This window comes from Oncorhynchus tshawytscha, unplaced genomic scaffold (assembly GCF_018296145.1).
Source record: "Oncorhynchus tshawytscha isolate Ot180627B unplaced genomic scaffold, Otsh_v2.0 Un_contig_57_pilon_pilon, whole genome shotgun sequence".
Classification (NCBI taxonomy): Eukaryota; Metazoa; Chordata; class Actinopteri; order Salmoniformes; family Salmonidae; genus Oncorhynchus; species Oncorhynchus tshawytscha.
Genome location: NW_024609823.1, coordinates 990789 through 1010731, shown reverse-complemented (window position 1 = coordinate 1010731; position 19943 = coordinate 990789). Strand labels below are relative to the sequence as shown.

The window sequence follows — 19943 nt, the reverse complement described above, 5'->3', positions numbered from 1 at the left end:
TAACTAAGGTGGAACTGGGGTTCATCGAGGAGAGATTTGACAAAGACTGTCAGATAACACTAGTGTAACTAAGTAACTGGGGTTCATCGAGGAGAGATTTGGACTGTCAATAACACTAGTGTAACTAAGGTGGAACTGGGGTTCATCGAGGAGAGATTTGACAAAGACTGTCAGATAACACTAGTGTAACTAAGGTGGAACTGGGGTTCATCGAGGAGAGATTTGACAAAGACTGTCAGATAACACTAGTGTAACTAAGGTGGAACTGGGGTTCATCGAGGAGAGATTTGACAAAGACTGTCAGATAACACTAGTGTAACTAAGTTGGAACTGGGGTTCATCGAGGAGAGATTTGACAAAGACTGTCAGATAACACTAGTGTAACTAAGGTGGAACTGGGGTTCATCAAGGAGAGATTTGACAAAGACTGTCAGATAACACTAGTGTAACTAAGGTGGAACTGGGGTTCATCGAGGAGAGATTTGACAAAGACTGTCAGATAACACTAGTGTAACTAGTGGAACCGGCAGGTTACCTCCATACAATGCAAATCACTTCCATGTGTTTTGAGGTGAAGTAGTCTTTATTATAATGAACTGGCTGAATACAGTGCTTTAACAACGGTGTGATAATGACGTACCCTAACCATTAAGACATTTTTGACATACAACTAGCCAGTACTGTCACCATCCCTAAAATCACTATGCTGATTGGCTGACAGAGGTGGTATATCAGATAGTATACCACGAGTATGACAAAACACTTATTTTTACTGCTCTAGTTATGTTGGTAACCAGTTTATAATAGCAATAAGGCATTTCGGGGTTTGTGATATATGGCCAATATACCATGGATAAGGGCTGAATCCAGGCACTCCACGTTGCGTCATGCGTAAGAACAGCCCTTAGCCGTGGTATATTGGCCATAAACCACACCCCCTCGGGCCTTATTGCTTAATTAAAGACTGTGTGGTACCCTCTATCTGAAATATTCCAGTCAAGGAAAGAGTAACATACCTTGGGATTACCATATCTAAGAATCAATAGGAAAGATGCTCATTAAACTTAAATCCCATTATTGAACAAAGCAAAAAGAGGTTGAACCAATTGTTGCAAAGGGATTCCTCCTTGAAAGGTTGAGTACTGCTTTCCAAAGCTAAGGGCACCTCCAGACTTTCTTACGAAGCTCAGTCCCTACATCTTGACAACACAATAGGTAAAGCTGTTGACCAGATGTTTTTCAACTTCATCTGGAAAAATTATACACATTATATTAGGAAATCTGTCATTATGGACGCATATGAATGCGGTGCTAGATTAAAAAAAATATATACTTTGAATAATACTTTGAAGGTAAATTGGGCCAAACATTTCTTAAAGAATCCAACTTCAATTTGGAATTTCATCCCTCATTATATCTTCTCCTGATTTGCTGGCTTCAATTACATTTTGCTTTGTAACTATAACATTAACAAGATTTAAAATGATCTTCTTTCATAGACACATGAGCCTTGGTGTGGTATTAAAATGTAAACATCACTGTCACGCTGGTATGAAGGGTCGGGAGACAGGCGCAGGAATGCGTAATATTTTTTTTTATTAAGCCCAAATTACGGCGTGCCGTATAAAGGCACTGGGACGAAGACCAAACAAACACGTAACAAAACACAGGGTTGAATCCCAAACAAAAGAGCGAGGAGTACCTCGAATAAATAACACATGCACACAATGATTAACACACGGGATGAGACCCGTAATCATCTGCGCAATCCACAATGGCACGAAAGCCAAAACACACAGCACAGGTACTCACACATACCAACGGACATAGTAACAATAATCGACAAGACAATGGTGAACCAAGTGCACACTTATACAAGTACTAATCACTGGGAATAGGGGCCAGGTGTGCGTAATGACAATCATTTCCCCCTCATAGGTATTTCATTTGGAACAATAAGAATATTTTGTCTAGAAACAAGTCTTTGTTTTTAGGTTGATAATCATATCCTCCTGGTGAGTCACTTTTTTAATGCAGAAGGGATGTTACTCAGTTCTGAAGATTTTTTTGATCTCTTTACATATCCCTGTTCCACCTAAAGAGTTTGCATAGTCTTTGATGCTATTCCATCTGGAACTGTAATGCTGTTTAGAGGTGTAACCAGACCTCACCTCACCTTCTTTATTGATTTGATTTGATTTGAGATATCCTCTCTTCATCCAGTTGACTCTCCGGTAGGAAAAATGTGTTTCTCCTTGCTCCCTCAGAACAATACCTGCTTTATTTCAAAGGAAATGTTATATATATTCCTTACTTCTAACTTACTGGAATACATTTGTTAATAATATCTGCTGGGAAAATGTTTGGTTATTACCACACAAATAGCTGCTTATCTGCTTGTTAACAAGTTCTTTCAGAATGATCCATAAGTATTACCTGTGAATCCTTACCTGAAGAAAAAAGACATTAACATTAACTGTACTCTTTGTGATGAGCATCCAGAAACTGTTTGGCATTTATTTTGGCATTGTCTACCGTAATTGCTGGACTATTAAGCGCACCTGAATATAAACCGCACCCACTGAATTATTAAAAAATATGTATTTTGTACATAAATAGGCTGCACATGTCTATAAGCCGCAGGTGCCTACCGGTACATTGAAACAAATGAACTTGGTCACTATCTTCCTCCTCCTGTGCACTGAAACCACTGAAGTCATCTCCTTCGGTGTCAGAGATGAATAGCCTCAGAATTGCTTCATCCGATGTTGGATCGTTTTCATTGTCGCTCTTGTCACTTTCATCCGGAGGCAAATACCCCGCTGAGCTCATGATGCCCCTTCAACACGCAGCAGTCCAGCCTTTCGGAACCCGTTGATGATAGTGGATTATTTGACAATGCTCCACGCTGTCAGGACCCACTGGCAGACTTGACCATAAGATGCTCTTCGCCTGCGGCCCGTTTTAGTGAAGGATTTCTCCCCACTTGTCATCCAAGCCTCCCACTGAACAAGGAGCGCCACCTTAAATGCACGATTTACACTGATGTCGAGTGGCTGCAAATACTTTGGGCCATCTGCTTTTCTTCCCTCTGAAAGCTTTTGTTGTCTTTTTGCACTGAGTCAGTTCCTCACGCTGCTGTTTCCAACGTCTTATCATCGACTCATTAAGGCCAAGCTCCCATGCAGCAGCTCTATTTCCTTTTCCAACAGCCAGATCGATCGCCTTCAACTTGAAAGCTGCATCATATGCATTTCTCCGTGTCTTTGCCATGATGAGGGTGACAAAATGACTACCGTAATCAGAATGATGGGAAGTTTGAGCGCTCTCGATTTACGTCACATTATGTGACGGTGCTCAGTTTTTTGGTAGCATGAATCTTGTGAAAGTGGGAAAAATCCATAAATGAGCCGCGTCATTGTATAAACCGCGAGGTTCAAAGCGTGGGAATAAAGTAGCGGCTTATAGTCCGGAAATTACGGTACATGAAAGAGATATTTGTAGATTTATAATTGCCAATATTCTTGATGCCTTTTGTTTATTATGGGAGAATGTACTACTCGGTTTCCTTAACTATAACAAGGATAAATAAATAAAAATGTACCTCTTAAATCTGTTATACCACATATCCCAGAGGTGCCTTATTGCTATTATAAACTGGTTACCAACGTATTTAGAGCAGTAAAAATACATGTTTTGTCATACCCGTGGTGTATGGTCTGATATACCATGGCTGTCAGCCAATCAGCCTTCAGGGCTCAAACCACCCAGTTTATAATCTGTAATATGTTGGAACACATATAGCATATATGTTGTCCCTGTTTGTTCGTAGACTTCCTGTATAACGCTGTCTCCCATTAGTATTCTACTGTGTTGCTCCTGTCTCTATTTGACTAGTAAAGCATTATAGCATGTTATTCTGTGTGGACTTATTGGAACCGCCCATATAGTAGCTTTTTAGTTCCCCTTTGGAGAGGATATCTGGACAATTTGTACATTTATTAACTAAGATATGGGTGTTTTAATTCCTGGCAGTACATTACAGAACAGAGCAGCTGAATGAGTTAGTTGAGGTTACAATCACACAGGATATGTCCCAAATGTCATCCTTTTCCTTATATAGTGCACAACTTATGATCAGGGCCCATAGGACTGTAGTCAAAAGTAGTGTACTATATAGAGAATAGGGTGCCATTTGGGACTCATCCGTGAGAGGAAACACTTTGCATTACTCAGAGCTTTCATTCATCCTGAACTTTGAAATGATCTCTAAAGAGACAAGCAAACAAACAGAATGATTAGAACATGTTTTGTAAATGGAGGGTTTTTGCCCACTGCAGAGCCCAGCAGACGAGTGTATAGTTCAGCTCAGAGGATGAATCCCAAATGGCAAATGGCAAAAGGAGTGCCATTTGGGACGCAGCTCCAGAGTAGCCGACTGGCGCCTACTGTAGTTCAAAGTGTTAATAAGGAGGTTTGCTTGTATGTACCATCCCGGTCTGAGGACTTTACTGTGTGTGTGTGTTCCTTCATGTGTCTGTGTGTAGTACGAGTACAGCAATAAAGGTTGACACCTGTCCCCTCACAGCCAGCCACAGCAGACAAGGTCAATTACATTTCAGGAATTAAACTACACTCCCCATGTTCATTCTCACCCACAAGAATTGAAATGGACTTGAGCCTGTTGCTATTGCCCTGCCCTAGTTAGACAGTTAGGAAGAGAGACTGGTGGCTGGGAAGGTGTGAGGGCCAAGGTGCCTTAATTCATTCCTCCAGTAGAGAGAGAGAGAGAGAGAGAGAGAGAGAGTGTGTGTGTGTGTGTGTGTGTGTGTGTGTGTGTGTGTGTGTGTGTGTGTGTGCCTGCCTGCCTGCCTGCCTGCCTGCCTGCCTGCCTGCCTGCCTGCCTGCCTGCGTGCACTATAAAGGGAATAGTTTGCTATTGAGAATGCAGTCAGACAGTGATGCAGGTGCAGTCAGGCTATCTGTCAAGATGCCCACATCAGGACTGGCACAGCGTTGGCACCATGTTGGCATCACCTACACCGCTGTGTCACAGGGAGGGATTAATCAATTGGAAGGGGGCATCTGGGGTTAGAGTCCTCTCCACATGGGAGATCTCTGTAAATAGATATTTAATTAAAAAGAGAGTGTGTGTGTGTCATTTATGTGTGTGTATGGCCCATACCTTGGACCAGTCCCCAGTCTTCCACTCGTAACATTTGGAGTGGTCCTCACAGGGCTCCTGGTCAGCAGGCTGAGAGAGGGGGTCACAGTTCCCCTGGGGGTTGGTGCACCTCACTGTCCTCCGACGGACCCCACTGCCACAGTCTGAAGAACACTGGGGAGAGGAGGGAGGGAGAGGGAGACCAGGGGAGGGAGGGAGGGAAGAAGAGAGTGGAGGGAGGGAAGAAAAGGTGGGGAGAGAGGGAGGGAGATGGAGACGAGGGAGAGAGGGAGGGAGAGGAAGAAGGGAGATGGAGACGAGGGAAAGGGAGAGGGAGACCATGGGAGGGAGGGAGGGAAGAAGAGAGTGGAGGGAGGGAAGAAAAGGTGGGGAGAGAGGGAGGGAGATGGAGACGAGGGAGAGAGGGAGGGAGAGGAAGAAGGGAGATGGAGACGAGGAGAGAGGGAGGGAGAGGAAGAAGGGAGATGGAGACGAGGGAGAGAGGGAGGGAGAGGAAGAAGGGAGATGGAGACGAGGGAGAGAGGGAGGGAGAGGAAGAAGGGAGATGGAGACGAGGGAGAGAGGGAGGGAGAGGAAGAAGGGAGATGGAGACGACGGAGAGAGGGAGGGAGAGGAAGAAGGGAGATGGAGACGAGGGAGAGAGGGAGGGAGAGGAAGAAGGGAGATGGAGACGACGGAGAGAGGGAGGGAGAGGAAGAAGGGAGATGGAGACGAGGGAGAGAGGGAGGGAGAGGAAGAAGGGAGATGGAGACGAGGGAAAGGGAGAGAGGGAAACATTGGAGTTGAGGGAGAGGGACATAGAGGAGAGAAAAGGGAACATGAAAGAGGGAGGAAGAGGTGGAAAATAATTACAGTAGAGAGGGAAGAGAGGGGATGGAAAAGGATAAGAAAAAGAGTGGAGGTGAGAGGAGGAGTGTGAGGTGGAGGAGGAAAGGGAGAGGAAGAGGGGGAGCGAGGTTAGAGTGATGTCAGGAAAAAGAGAGGGAGGAAAATTAGTGAAAAGAAATATGAGGATAGAGAGAGTGTGTGAGAGGGAGCGAGAGAGAGAGGGCAGAGTGTTACTCATTATAGAAGCCTCCTGCGGTGGTTCATTAGCTCCCCTCTCCAACCCACTCTACCTCCTCTTCAGTGGAGCGAGGGAAGAGAGAGAGGGGGGGGGGTGGGGTGACAGATGTCTATATTATGCAGTACTACTGCAGTGCTGCTCCTACATGATTCTGCATCAAACTTTGAGGAAAGTAAGTGGTTTACTATTTCTCTCTCTGTGTCTCACTCACACGGGAACTCGCATAAACACGTGGACACACACAGATGTGCGGAAACACTCAAACACACATCCACGAATAGTCGCATAGACAAGCACACACCCCACCCCCACCACAACAGACCTTGGACCACTCAGAGGCCTCCCAGGCAGTGAGGCAGTGGCGTCCCTCGCAGCCCTGCAGGGCGGGGGGTTTGCCCCCCTGGCAGTACAAGTCCCGTGTGTGGATAAGGGATCCGTTCTGCAGCTGGTACACACAGCCCACCTCACGCAGCTGGAGACCCTTCCCACACGTCACCGAGCACTGGCCCCACTCCCCTGTCACCCACCTGGAGAGAGAGATAGATGTGGAGAGGGGGAGAGGAGAGAGAGGGAGGGGGAGAAAGATAAAGAGGCAGAGAGAGGGAAAGTGTGAGAGAGAGATGATTTGCATTTGTATTTATTAAGGATCCCCATTAGTTCCTGCCAAGGCAGCAGCTACTCTTCCTGGGGTTTATTATGGATCCCCATTAGTACTTGCCAAGACAGCAGCTACTCTTCCTGGGGTTTATTATGGATCCCCATTAGTAGTTGCCAAGGCAGCAGCTACTCTTCCTGGGGTTTATTATGGATCCCCATTAGTACTTGCCAAGACAGCAGCTACTCTTCCTGGGGTTTATTATGGATCCCCATTAGTAGTTGCCAAGGCAGCAGCTACTCTTCCTGGGGTTTATCATGGATCCCCATTAGTACTTGCCAAGGCACCAGCTACTCTTCCTGGGGTTTATCATGGATCCCCATTAGTACTTGCCAAGACAGCAGCTACTCTTCCTGGGGTTTATTATGGATCCCCATTAGTACTTGCCAAGGCACCAACTACTCTTCCTGGGGTTTATTATGGATCCCCATTAGTACTTGCCAAGGCAGCAGCTACTCTTCCTGGAGTTTATTATGGATCCCCATTAGTACTTGCCAAGGCACCAGCTACTCTTCCTGGAGTTTATTATGGATCCCCATTAGTACTTGCCAAGGCAGCAGCTACTCTTCCTGGAGTTTATTATGGATCCCCATTAGTACTTGCCAAGGCAGCAGCTACTCTTCCTGGAGTTTATTATGGATCCCCATTAGTACTTGCCAAGGCAGCAGCTACTCTTCCTGGGGTTTATTATGGATCCCCATTAGTACTTGCCAAGGCACCAGCTACTCTTCCTGGGGTTTATTATGGATCCCCATTAGTACTTGCCAAGGCAGCAGCTACTCTTCCTGGGGTTTATTATGGATCCCCATTAGTACTTGCCAAGGCACCAGCTACTCTTCCTGGGGTTTATTATGGATCCCCATTAGTACTTGCCAAGGCACCAGCTACTCTTCCTGGGGTTTATTATGGATCCCCATTAGTACTTGCCAAGGCACCAGCTACTCTTCCTGGGGTTTATTATGGATCCCCATTAGTACTTGCCAAGGCACCAGCTACTCTTCCTGGGGTACAGCAACATTAAGGTAGTTATATGACATTACACTTCATAACACTTTTCACAACACATTAAGTGTGTTCCCTGAGGCCACTACTCTACTACCACATATCTACCAGTCCAAAGTTTTAGAACACCTACTAGAGTTGTCTTTATTTTTTTACAATTTTCTACATTATAGAATAATAGTGAAGACATCAAAACGATGAAATATGGAATCATGTACAGTAGTAACCAAAAAAGTGTGAAACAAATCTAAATATATTTTATATTTGAGTTTATTAAAATAGCCATACTTTGCCTTGATGACAGCTTTGCACTCTCTTGGCATTCCCTCAACCAGCTTCATGAGGTAGTCACATGGAATGCATTTAAATGAACAGATGTGCCCTCCTAAAAGTTAATTTGTGGAATTTATTTTCTTATTAATGTGTTTTTTTATTTTTATTTTTTTATTTCACCTTTATTTAACCAGGTAGGCTAGTTGAGAACACCTTTATTTAACCAGGTAGGCTAGTTGAGAACACCTTTATTTAACCAGGTAGGCTAGTTGAGAACACCTTTATTTAACCAGGTAGGCTAGTTGAGAACACCTTTATTTAACCAGGTAGGCTAGTTGAGAACACCTTTATTTAACCAGGTAGGCTAGTTGAGAACACCTTTATTTAACCAGGTAGGCTAGTTGAGAACACCTTTATTTAACCAGGTAGGCTAGTTGAGAACACCTTTATTTAACCAGGTAGGCTAGTTGAGAACACCTTTATTTAACCAGGTAGGCTAGTTGAGAACACCTTTATTTAACCAGGTAGGCTAGTTGAGAACAAGTTCTCATTTGCAACTGCGACCTGGCCAAGATAAAGCATAGCAGTGTGAACAGACAACACAGAGTTACACATGGAGTAAACAATTAACAAGTCAATAACACAGTAGGAAAAAAAGGGGAGTCTATATACATTGTGTGCAAAAGGCATGAGGAGGTAGGCAAATAATTACAATTTTGCAGATTAACACTGGAGTGATAAATGATCAGATGGTCATGTACAGGTATTATTGGTGATATTGGTGTGCAAAAGAGCAGAAAAGTAAATAAATAAAAACAGTATGGGGATGAGGTAGGTGAAAATGGGTGGCTATTTACCAATAGACTATGTACAGCTGCAGCGATCGGTTAGCTGCTCAGATAGCAGATGTTTGAAGTTGGTGAGGGAGGTAAAAGTCTCCAACTTCAGCGATTTTTGCAATTCGTTCCAGTCACAGGCAGCAGAGTACTGGAATGAAAGGCGGCCAAATGAGGTGTTGGCTTTAGGGATGATCAGTGAGATACACCTGCTGGAGCGCGTGCTACGGATGGGTGTTGCCATCGTGACCAGTGAACTGAGATAAGGCGGAGCTTTACCTAGCATGGACTTGTAGATGACCTGGAGCCAGTGGGTCTGGCGACGAATATGTAGCGAGGGCCAGCCGACTAGAGCATACAAGTCGCAGTGGTGGGTGGTATAAGGTGCTTTAGTGACAAAACGGATGGCACTGTGATAAACTGCATCCAGTTTGCTGAGTAGAGTGTTGGAAGCAATTTTGTAGATGACATCGCCGAAGTCGAGGATCGGTAGGCTAGTCAGTTTTACTAGGGTAAGTTTGGTGGCGTGAGTGAAGGAGGCTTTGTTGCGGAATAGAAAGCCGACTCTTGATTTGATTTTCGATTGGAGATGTTTGATATGAGTCTGGAAGGAGAGTTTACAGTCTAGCCAGACACCTAGGTTTGAGCCAATCAGTTGTGTTGTGACAAGGGGGGTATACAGAAGATATCCTTATTTGTTAAAAAGTCCATATTATTGCAAGAACAGCTGTAATAAGCAAAGCGAAATGACGAAGAAACCACTACCAAAGGACACCAATAAGAAGAAGAGACTTGCTTGGGCCAAGAAACACGAGCAATGGACAATAGACTGGTGAAAATCTGTCCCTTGGTCTGGAGTCCAAATTTGAGATTGTTGGTGAGGGTGAACGGATGATCTCTGCATGTGTATTTCCCACCGTAAAGCATGGAGGAGGAGGTGTTATGGTGTGGGGGTGCTTTGCTGGTGACACTGTCTGTGATTTATTTAGAATTAAAGGCACACATCACCAGCATGGCTACCACAGCATTCCGCAGCGATACACCATCCCATCTGTGTGGGCTTAGTGGGATTATCATTTGTTTTTCAACAGGACAATGATCCAACAAACCTCCAGGCTGTGTAAGGGCTATTTTACCAAGGAGGAGAGTGATGGAGTGCTCCATCAGATGACGTGGCCTCCACAATCCCTCTACCTGAAACAAATTGAGATGGTTTGGGATGATTCGGACCGCAGAGTGAAGGAAAAGCAGCCAACAAGTGCTCAGGATATGTGGGAACTCCTTCAAGACAGTTGTAAAAGCATTCCAGGTGAAGTTGGTTGAGAGAATGCCAAGAGTGTGCAAAGTTGTCATCAAAGCAAAGGCTACTTGAAATATATTTGAATTTGTTTAACACTTTTTTGGTTACTACATGATACCATATGTGTTATTTCATAGTTTTGATGTCTTCACTATTCTACAATGTAGAAAACAGTAAAAAATAAAGAAACCCTTGAATGAGTAGGTGTTCTAAAACTTTTGACCGGCAGTGTATCTACAATACAAAATCTGTGTGTGTTATCATGTGTGTGTTATCATGTGTATGTTTTTAATATATTTCTAAATATTTGCTTTGGTAATGTGATAACCCATTCCATGCCATTAAAGTATTTTCTGATTAAATTGATTAGAGTAAAATTATCAACAGGTTAATGTTGGCAGATATGTAGAAATGAAAGTGTAGAAATAAGCACCATCTCTTTTAATCAATCAGTAAACATTTAATGGCCCAGTGCAGCCAAGAATGTCATTTCACTATGTTTTTATGTTTTATTTCATTTAAAATTTTACCCCCTTTTCTCCCCAATTTCGTGGTATCCAGTTGTTATCTTGTCTCATCGCTCAACTCCCGTACACCAGGCAGTAAATGAGTTAAGAAGAAGAAAAAGAGTTCCAAACCTCTCTTCCGATAACAGCTAGTTCTCAGTTTCCCACTCCCCACTCAGTCCTACAGTCCTACAAAATTCTTGCTTGAGTAATTGCTCTGTGCTAATAAGCCATTTTTGCCATTTTAATTGAAAACAATCACATTAAGGTACTTAATTGTCACCCAAATGATTGATGTTGAGATAAAAACAGCTGCATTGGACCTTTAAGTGTTCTCTGTGTTAAACAAGAGTGGTTCACTATGCAACACAAAACAAAGACAGAAACTGAGAAATTGAAATACGCTTACATTCTCATTCTAAACAATAAACAGTACCAACACACTATCCTCCCAGTATTAAAAAGCACCAAGCGTCCTTTGTACGCTACGATGTCGCCAATGAAGTAGTGTTGACTAATCGACTGGGTCCTGATCAGTAGGGCACATCGTAGCAAAACGTTTTCAAACAGAAAAGGAAAAAGAACCTTCCTTATTGGACCAAGTCCAGGTAGTCCCTCCCCAGTTTCAGAGCATCTTCTTCCAATTGGTGCCTGATGAACATTACCCTGTAGATGTGACAGAGTTTGGGGCTTGGGGTTTACAGCACCAGGCCTGGTGAAATTAGGTCATAAAGAGTTACAGCCAAGCACCTGGGGCCTCTGGAAAACTGGGCCTCTATTTTCCAGGTGATGTAGTAATAAACTAGATGGAGAGGTCCCAGTCTGTCTGTCCATCTGTCTGTCTCTGTCTCTCTCTCTGTCTGTCTCTCTGTCTGTCCGCCTGTCTCTCTGTCTGTCTTTCTGTGTATGTGTGTGAATGCGTGTGTGTTCTGCTTCCATGTCCATGTCTTTTATCCCTCCTCCTCTTCCTTTCTTTACAGAAACGTCCTAATACAGTCCACTTCCATTCAATATTTGTCTGTACCTAACAAGTCCTGCCTATATGGTAGAGATGTAGCTGACTGATCCACTGAATGGATGCAAAGGGGAAAGAGGCTAAGAGACTGCAAAATATATCCACATCAATGTATGTCTTAGAAACGTAGAACTGGGCTGGGTCCAAATACAGGGAGTCTTTGTCTACGTCCCAAACAGCACCCTACTCCCGATACAGTATAGTGCACTACTTTTGACCGGGCCTGGGTCACATGTAGTACACTATAGGGAATATAGTGGGGCAGGTCCTTTTTCTGTTGCCCAAACATATATACAATGTCTATGGGGGCTGTCGTATAAAGTCAGCACCGTATTCACAGAAAACACTCAAAAATGATTTGAAAGGAATATTTTTCAATTTAAATAAAGTTAAATGAACAGAAATACGGAACCCCGTGCTCAACTTACCAGCTAGAAAATAGAATTCTAGAATCTTTAGAATCTAGACTCTAGAGGCTAAAATCTAGACAGAGTGAAACCACAGTTCAGTGAGTGTAACATAAGGGGATTTGTAGCCTCACTCCTCAGCCTGAAATGTTCCCACTCACATTGACTAATAGCCAGCTTTTTGGTGGCACAACTGACTAAAAACATTTCAGGAGGGCAGTCACATGAATCTGTGAGGCAGAGGTCCCAGTTGCTTGTCTCAGTGTGAGCTGAAGCGGGAGGAAGTGGAATGGCTCTCCTGGGGAACTCCAGTCGTTCCATGTATTTGAACCATTCCTGAGCTAGCACACCTGATTCAACTTGTCAACAACTTATCAAGACCATGTTTCGGTGAATCAGGTGAACTAGTTCAAAGCGACAACAGAAGTCTCTACCCTGAAGTTTGAGTGATATACAAGTACATTAGTGGGAGTCAGTGTGAGGCCGGTTCAATAGGCCAGACGGCACTCTGCCTTTTATGTGGATAAGGTAATAAGGCACTTTAAACCACGCACATCTCGCACCCTATTCCCTATATAGTGCACTAATTTGACAAGTGCCCTATAGAAGTAGTGCACTATATAGGGAGTAGGGTGCCATTTGAGATACAGCCCCGTATCTTTGAACAGAGAGATCAGTGGTCTGGTTTAAATGCATCAGCAGTACAGCTCAGAAACATTCCTTGCTGCAAGTTCCTCTAATGTAAAACTCTGCCTGAGTAGGACATGAAACAATCCCACTGTGCACGCTGACAGGCACTTCACTGCACAGTATTCTGGATCCTCCTTCTACAGCCAATTCAACTCAATGGAGCTGTTCTTTTTATAATCACTCAGAAACAGGATGATGCACTCTTTTCATCATCCTGTTTCTCATTCAACTATTCCTGATACAGTGTGTGTGTGTAACTGCTTGTGTGTGTGTGTGTGTGTGTGTGTGTGTGTGTGTGTGTGTGTGTGTGTGTGTGTGTGTGTGTGTGTGTGTGTCTCACCTGTACTGGCAGGGGTGTGAGTTGCAGCGTCGTACTTGGGGTAACGGCCTGTTCTCTGGTTGGCAGAGGCTGTCATTCACCAGAGTCATGCTTTTATTGACCAGCCTCATACAGGACACCACTGTTCTCCTCTCACCTGGAAACACACACACACCGTTATAATCTGAGGTATACAAACACAAACAAATTACAGCGAAAGAGAGAGTGACAAAAAAAAGAGAGAGAGAGAGAGAGTGAGTGAGTGAGTGTGTGTGTGTGTGTGTGTGAGAGTGTGAGAGTGAGAGATGCTGTCTCAAAAAAACGTCAAACTGTTTCACACACACAAAACACATGGAGTTCAAGCCTCTGTCTCCACCGGCATAACCTTCCAGTGAACTACATCATAACCTGGTCTAATGCGAAGGTAATTACACAATAAAACTCAGTTAATTAACACTAAATCAGAGGACTGAAGTCCTATATTTGGAGCTGTGCTGGCCCCTATCCAAACCACCACTTGCTGGGTAAGGCCCCGACTACTGTGTGCGTGTGCGTGTGTGTGTGCAGGGCCCGAGATCTGGGCTTTGTTCCAACTTTATGAAAATCAATCCTTTCTCCCTCCCTCTGGCCAGAAGTTGTGCACTATATAAGGACCAGTGTGTTTGTGTTATATTGTGTTATGTGCTCATGGGTTTCTACTATATGGCTCAGACATGACTAAATCTAGCTTCCCACTACAATATACAATATTTATGTCACAGGTTTCATGTTCCTACATCGTCCCAAAATCTTGTGATGGGAAATGTTTTATGAACACAGTGTACAGGCTCCCTGACGAAAATGCCAACCCCCATCCCATCCTTAGTTGTCAAGGCCTGACCTTAGAGAGCCTTTTATTCTCTCATTTGGTTAGGTGACTAGGTTGGGCACTCTAGTTTTTGTATTTCTATGTTGGCCTGTTATGGTTCCCAATCAGAGGCAGCTGTCTATCGTTGTCTCTGATTGGGGATCATATTTAGGCAGCTTTTCCCACTGGGTTTTTGTGGGATCTTGTTTTTGTGTTGAGGCCTGTGAGCTCTACAGAACGTCACGTATCGGTTATTCTTTATTGTTTAGTTGTTCGGTTCTCCTTAAAATAAAAAGATGTCGAACCGATTCCACGCTGCGCTTTGGTCTGAGTATGATCACAACAACGATCGTGACATTAGTGTTCTTCTCAGAGCGACAGTGTCGGCAGAATTCATTTGGAGGGAAGACTAGTCATATTTACTCTAAAAACCGAAAGATACTGGAAGAGTAATAATGAATTCTGGTTACCAAGGAAACAGAGATTTGTTCCACACACACAGTGAGGCGCGGACTCTCCTATGAGGACTTTGGGTTTTCCTCATTTTTTGAATCGCTCCAAAAGTGGGCAACAAAATGTCAAGTCGAACTCTATGCTAAATAGGTTTACGCACATAATATTTGTCAGGAGTATAGGGTCCCCAGTGGCTCAGTTGGTAGTACATGGTGTTTACAGGAGTATAGGGTCTCTAGTGGCTCAGTTGGTAGTACATGGTGTTTACAGGAGTATAGGGTCCTCAGTGGCTCAGTTGGTAGTACATGGTGTTTACAGGAGTATAGGGTCCTCAGTGGCTCAGTTGGTAGTACATGGTGTTTACAGGAGTATAGGGTCCTCAGTGGCTCAGTTGGTAGTACATGGTGTTTACAGGAGTATAGGGTCCCCAGTGGCTCAGTTGGTAGTGGCTCAGTTGGTAGTACATGGTGTTTACAGGAGTATAGGGTCCCCAGTGGCTCAGTTGGTAGTACATGGTGTTTACAGGAGTATAGGGTCTCTAGTGGCTCAGTTGGTAGTACATGGTGTTTACAGGAGTATAGGGTCCTCAGTGGCTCAGTTGGTAGTACATGGTGTTTACAGGAGTATAGGGTCTCTAGTGGCTCAGTTGGTAGTACATGGTGTTTACAGGAGTATAGGGTCCCCAGTGGCTCAGTTGGTAGTACATGGTGTTTACAGGAGTATAGGGTCCCCAGTGGCTCAGTTGGTAGTACATGGTGTTTACAGGAGTATAGGGTCCTCAGTGGCTCAGTTGGTAGTACATGGTGTTTACAGGAGTATAGGGTCCTCAGTGGCTCAGTTGGTAGTACATGGTGTTTACAGGAGTAGGGTCTCTAGTGGCTCAGGGTCATGGTGTTTACAGGAGTATAGGGTCCTCTAGTGGCTCAGTTGGTAGTACATGGTGTTTACAGGAGTATAGGGTCTCTAGTGGCTCAGTTGGTAGTACATGGTGTTTACAGGAGTATAGGGTCCTCAGTGGCTCAGTTGGTAGTACATGGTGTTTACAGGAGTATAGGGTCCTCAGTGGCTCAGTTGGTAGTACATGGTGTTTACAGGAGTATAGGGTCCTCAGTGGCTCAGTTGGTAGTACATGGCTCAGTTGGTAGTACATGGTGTTTACAGGAGTATAGGGTCCTCAGTGGCTCAGTTGGTAGTACATGGTGTTTACAGGAGTATAGGGTCTCTAGTGGCTCAGTTGGTAGTACATGGTGTTTACAGGAGTATAGGGTCTCTAGTGGCTCAGTTGGTAGTACATGGTGTTTACAGGAGTATAGGGTCTCTAGTGGCTCAGTTGGTAGTACATGGTGTTTACAGGAGTATAGGGTCCTCTAGTGGCTCAGTTGGTAGTACATGGTGTTTACAGGAGTATAGGGTCCTCAGTGGCTCAGTTGGTAGTACATGGTGTTTACAGGAGGGTAGTGGCTCAGGGTCATGGTGTTTACTAGGGTCCCTAGTGGCTCAGTTGGTAGTACATGGTGTTTACAGGAGTATAGGGTCTCTAGTGGCTCAGTTGGTAGTACATGGTGTTTACAGGAGTATAGGGTCTCTAGTGGCTCAGTTGGTAGTACATGGTGTTTACAGGAGTATGGCTCAGTTGGTAGTACATGGTGTTTACAGGAGTATAGGGTCAGGGTCTCAGTGGCTCAGTTGGTAGTACATGGTGTTTACAGGAGTATAGGGTCCTAGGGCTCAGTTGGTAGTACATGGTGTTTACAGGAGTATAGGGTCTCAGTGGCTCAGTTGGTAGTACATGGTGTTTACAGGAGTATAGGGTCTCTAGTGGCTCAGTTGGTAGTACATGGTGTTTACAGGAGTATAGGGTCCTCAGTGGCTCAGTTGGTAGTACATGGTGTTTACAGGAGTATAGGGTCCTAGTGGCTCAGTTGGTAGTACATGGTGTTTACAGGAGTATAGGGTCCTCAGTGGCTCAGTTGGTAGTACATGGTGTTTACAGGAGTATAGGGTCCTCAGTGGCAGTGGCTCAGTTGGTAGTACATGGTGTTTACAGGTAGTACATGGTGTTTACAGGAGTATAGGGTCCTCAGTGGCTTTACAGTTGGTAGTACATGGTGTTTACAGGAGTATAGGGTCTCTAGTGGCTCAGTTGGTAGTACATGGTGTTTACAGGAGTATAGGGTCCTCAGTGGCTCAGTTGGTAGTACATGGTGTTTACAGGTAGGGTACATAGTGGCTCAGTTGGTAGTACATGGTGTTTACAGGAGTATAGGGGCTCATGGTGTTTACAGGAGTAGGGTGTGGCTCAGTTGGTAGTACATGGTGTTTACAGGAGTATAGGGTCCTGGTAGTACATGGTGTTTACAGGAGTGGGTCTCAGTTGGTAGTACATGGTGTTTACAGGAGTATAGGGTCCTCAGTGGCTCAGTTGGTAGTACATGGTGTTTACAGGAGTATAGGGTCCTCAGTGGCTCAGTTGGTAGTACATGGTGTTTACAGGAGTATAGGGTCCTCAGTGGCTCAGTTGGTAGTACATGGTGTTTACAGGAGTATAGGGTCCTCAGTGGCTCAGTTGGTAGTACATGGTGTTTACAGGAGTATAGGGTCCTCAGTGGCTCAGTTGGTAGTACATGGTGTTTAGTACAGGTGTTTACAGGAGTATAGGGTCTCTAGTGGCTCAGTTGGTAGTACATGGTGTTTACAGGAGTATAGGGTCCTCTAGTGGCTCAGTTGGTAGTACATGGTGTTTACAGGAGTATAGGGTCCTAGTGGCTCAGTTGGTAGTACATGGTGTTTACAGGAGTATAGGGTCTCTAGTGGCTCAGTTGGTAGTACATGGTGTTTACAGGAGTATAGGGTCCTAGTGGCTCAGTTGGTAGTACATGGTGTTTACAGGAGTTTCTCTACAGGGTAGTAGTGGCTCAGTTGGTAGTACATGGTGTTTACAGGAGTATAGGGTCCCAGTGGCTCAGTTGGTAGTACATGGTGTTTACAGGAGTATAGGGTCCTCAGTGGCTCAGTTGGTAGTACATGGTGTTTACAGGAGTATAGGGTCTTAGTGGCTCAGTTGGTAGTACATGGTGTTTACAGGAGTATAGGGTCCTCAGTGGCTCAGTTGGTAGTACATGGTGTTTACAGGAGTATAGGGTCCTCAGTGGCTGGTAGTACATGGTGTTTACAGGAGTATAGGGTCCTCAGTGGCTCAGTTGGTAGTACATGGTGTTTACAGGAGTATAGGGTCTCAGTGGCTCAGTTGGTAGTACATGGTGTTTACAGGAGTATAGGGTCCTCAGTGGCTCAGTTGGTAGTACATGGTGTTTACAGGAGTATAGGGTCCTAGTGGCTCAGTTGGTAGTACATGGTGTTTACAGGAGTATAGGGTCTCTCAGTTGGTAGTACATGGCTCAGGCTCAGTTTGGTGTTTACAGGTCTCTAGTGGCTCAGTTGGTGGTTTACAGGAGTATAGGGTCTCCAGTGGCTCAGTTGGTAGTACATGGTGTTTACAGGAGTATAGGGTCCTCAGTGGCTCAGTTAGTACATGGTGTTTACAGGAGTATAGGGTCCTCAGTGGCTCAGTTGGTAGTACATGGTGTTTACAGGAGTATAGGGTCCTCAGTGGCTCAGTTGGTAGTACATGGTGTTTACAGGAGTATAGGGTCCTCAGTGGCTCAGTTGGTAGTACATGGTGTTTACAGGAGTATAGGGTCCTCAGTGGCTCAGTTGGTAGTACATGGTGTTTACAGGAGTATAGGGTCTCTAGTGGCTCAGTTGGTAGTACATGGTGTTTACAGGAGTATAGGGTCCTCAGTGGCTCAGTTGGTAGTACATGGTGTTTACAGGAGTATAGGGTCCTCAGTGGCTCAGTTGGTAGTACATGGTGTTTACAGGAGTATAGGGTCTCTAGTGGCTCAGTTGGTAGTACATGGTGTTTACAGGAGTATAGGGTCCTCAGTGGCTCAGTTGGTAGTACATGGTGTTTACAGGAGTATAGGGTCCTAGTGGCTCAGTTGGTAGTACATGGTGTTTACAGGAGTATAGGGTCCCCTAGTGGCTCAGTTGGTAGTACATGGTGTTTACAGGAGTATAGGGTCCTGGCTCAGTGGCTCAGTTGGTAGTACATGGTGTTTACAGGAGTATAGGGTCCTCAGTGACTCAGTTGGTAGTACATGGTGTTTACAGGAGTATAGGGTCCTCAGTGGCTCAGTTGGTAGTACATGGTGTTTACAGGGCTACAGGGTCCCCAGTGGCTCAGTTGGTAGTACATGGTGTTTGCAACGTCAGTGTTGAGGGTTTGACTCCCACGTGGGACCAGTACAAAAAAGTCTGTCCTCACTACTGTAAGTTGCTCTGGATAAGAGTGTCTGATAAATGGCTGAAATGTAAATGAAATGTAGGCAACTAGATTCAGCCACGGGATGATTTTTGTCTAAGTGGTTTGTCGGGGGGGCGTAACATAATCCTAGTCATTTGTACACTGCAAATTGACCGCAACTAAGCTCAAAAAGAGGTTGTATTTAAAAAATAATATTAATTTCCATACCTTGATAACATTGAGACACCATCACATACTGTATGTCTCTTTTGTTTGTGGGAATACTTGGGGAAAAACACTTGCAGGCCTGTTGCCGACCCCTGATATATGCCATTTCGCAGGCGCTTTTATCCAAAGTGACCTACAGTACACGACCCCACAGATTGTATTTTCAACTAGCGACTTTCAGGAAATAACACTGATCAAATTTGGTAAAACCCTTTAAGTCATCAGACAGCTGGCTGCCCACAACAAACTAACCGCTAGCTGGCTACAACAAACGAACCCCTAGCTGGCTACAACAAACTAACCCCTAGCTGGCTACAACAAACTAACTGCTAGCTGGCTACAACAAACTAACTGCTAGCTGGCTACAACAAACTAACTGCTAGCTGGCTACAACAAACTAACCGCTAGCTGGCTACAACAAACTAACCGCTAGCTGGCTACAACAAACTAACCGCTAGCTGGCTACAACAAACTCTCCACTAGCTGGCTACAACAAACTCACCACTAGTTGGCTACAACAAACTCACCACTAGCTGGCTACAATAAACTAACCGCTGGCTAAGCTGGCTACAACAAACTCACCACTAGCTGGCTACAATAAACTAACCGCTAGCTGGCTACAACAAACTCACCACTAGCTGGCTACAATAAACTAACCGCTAGCTGGCTACAACAAACTCACCACTAGCTGGCTACAATAAACTAACCGCTAGCTGGCTACAACAAACTCACCACTAGCTGGCTACAATAAACTAACCGCAAGCTCTCTACAACCAACTAATCGCTAGCTGGCTACAAAAACGAACTGCTAGTTGGCTTTAAATACAAACTGCTAGCTGGCTACAACAAACTAAC

At 44.6% G+C, this 19943-nt stretch overlaps 1 protein-coding gene across 1 annotated transcript in view; it reads right to left on the bottom strand.

Annotated features, from left to right (window-relative positions):
- The window catches only part of adamts17 (ADAM metallopeptidase with thrombospondin type 1 motif, 17), a 199274-nt gene that overhangs the window by 11708 nt on the left and 167623 nt on the right, over positions 1–19943 (bottom strand). Inside the window, 3 exon segments of the mRNA XM_042319042.1 lie at positions 5186–5338; positions 6574–6778; positions 13276–13411. Coding sequence (XP_042174976.1) covers positions 5186–5338; positions 6574–6778; positions 13276–13411 — 494 coding nt within the window.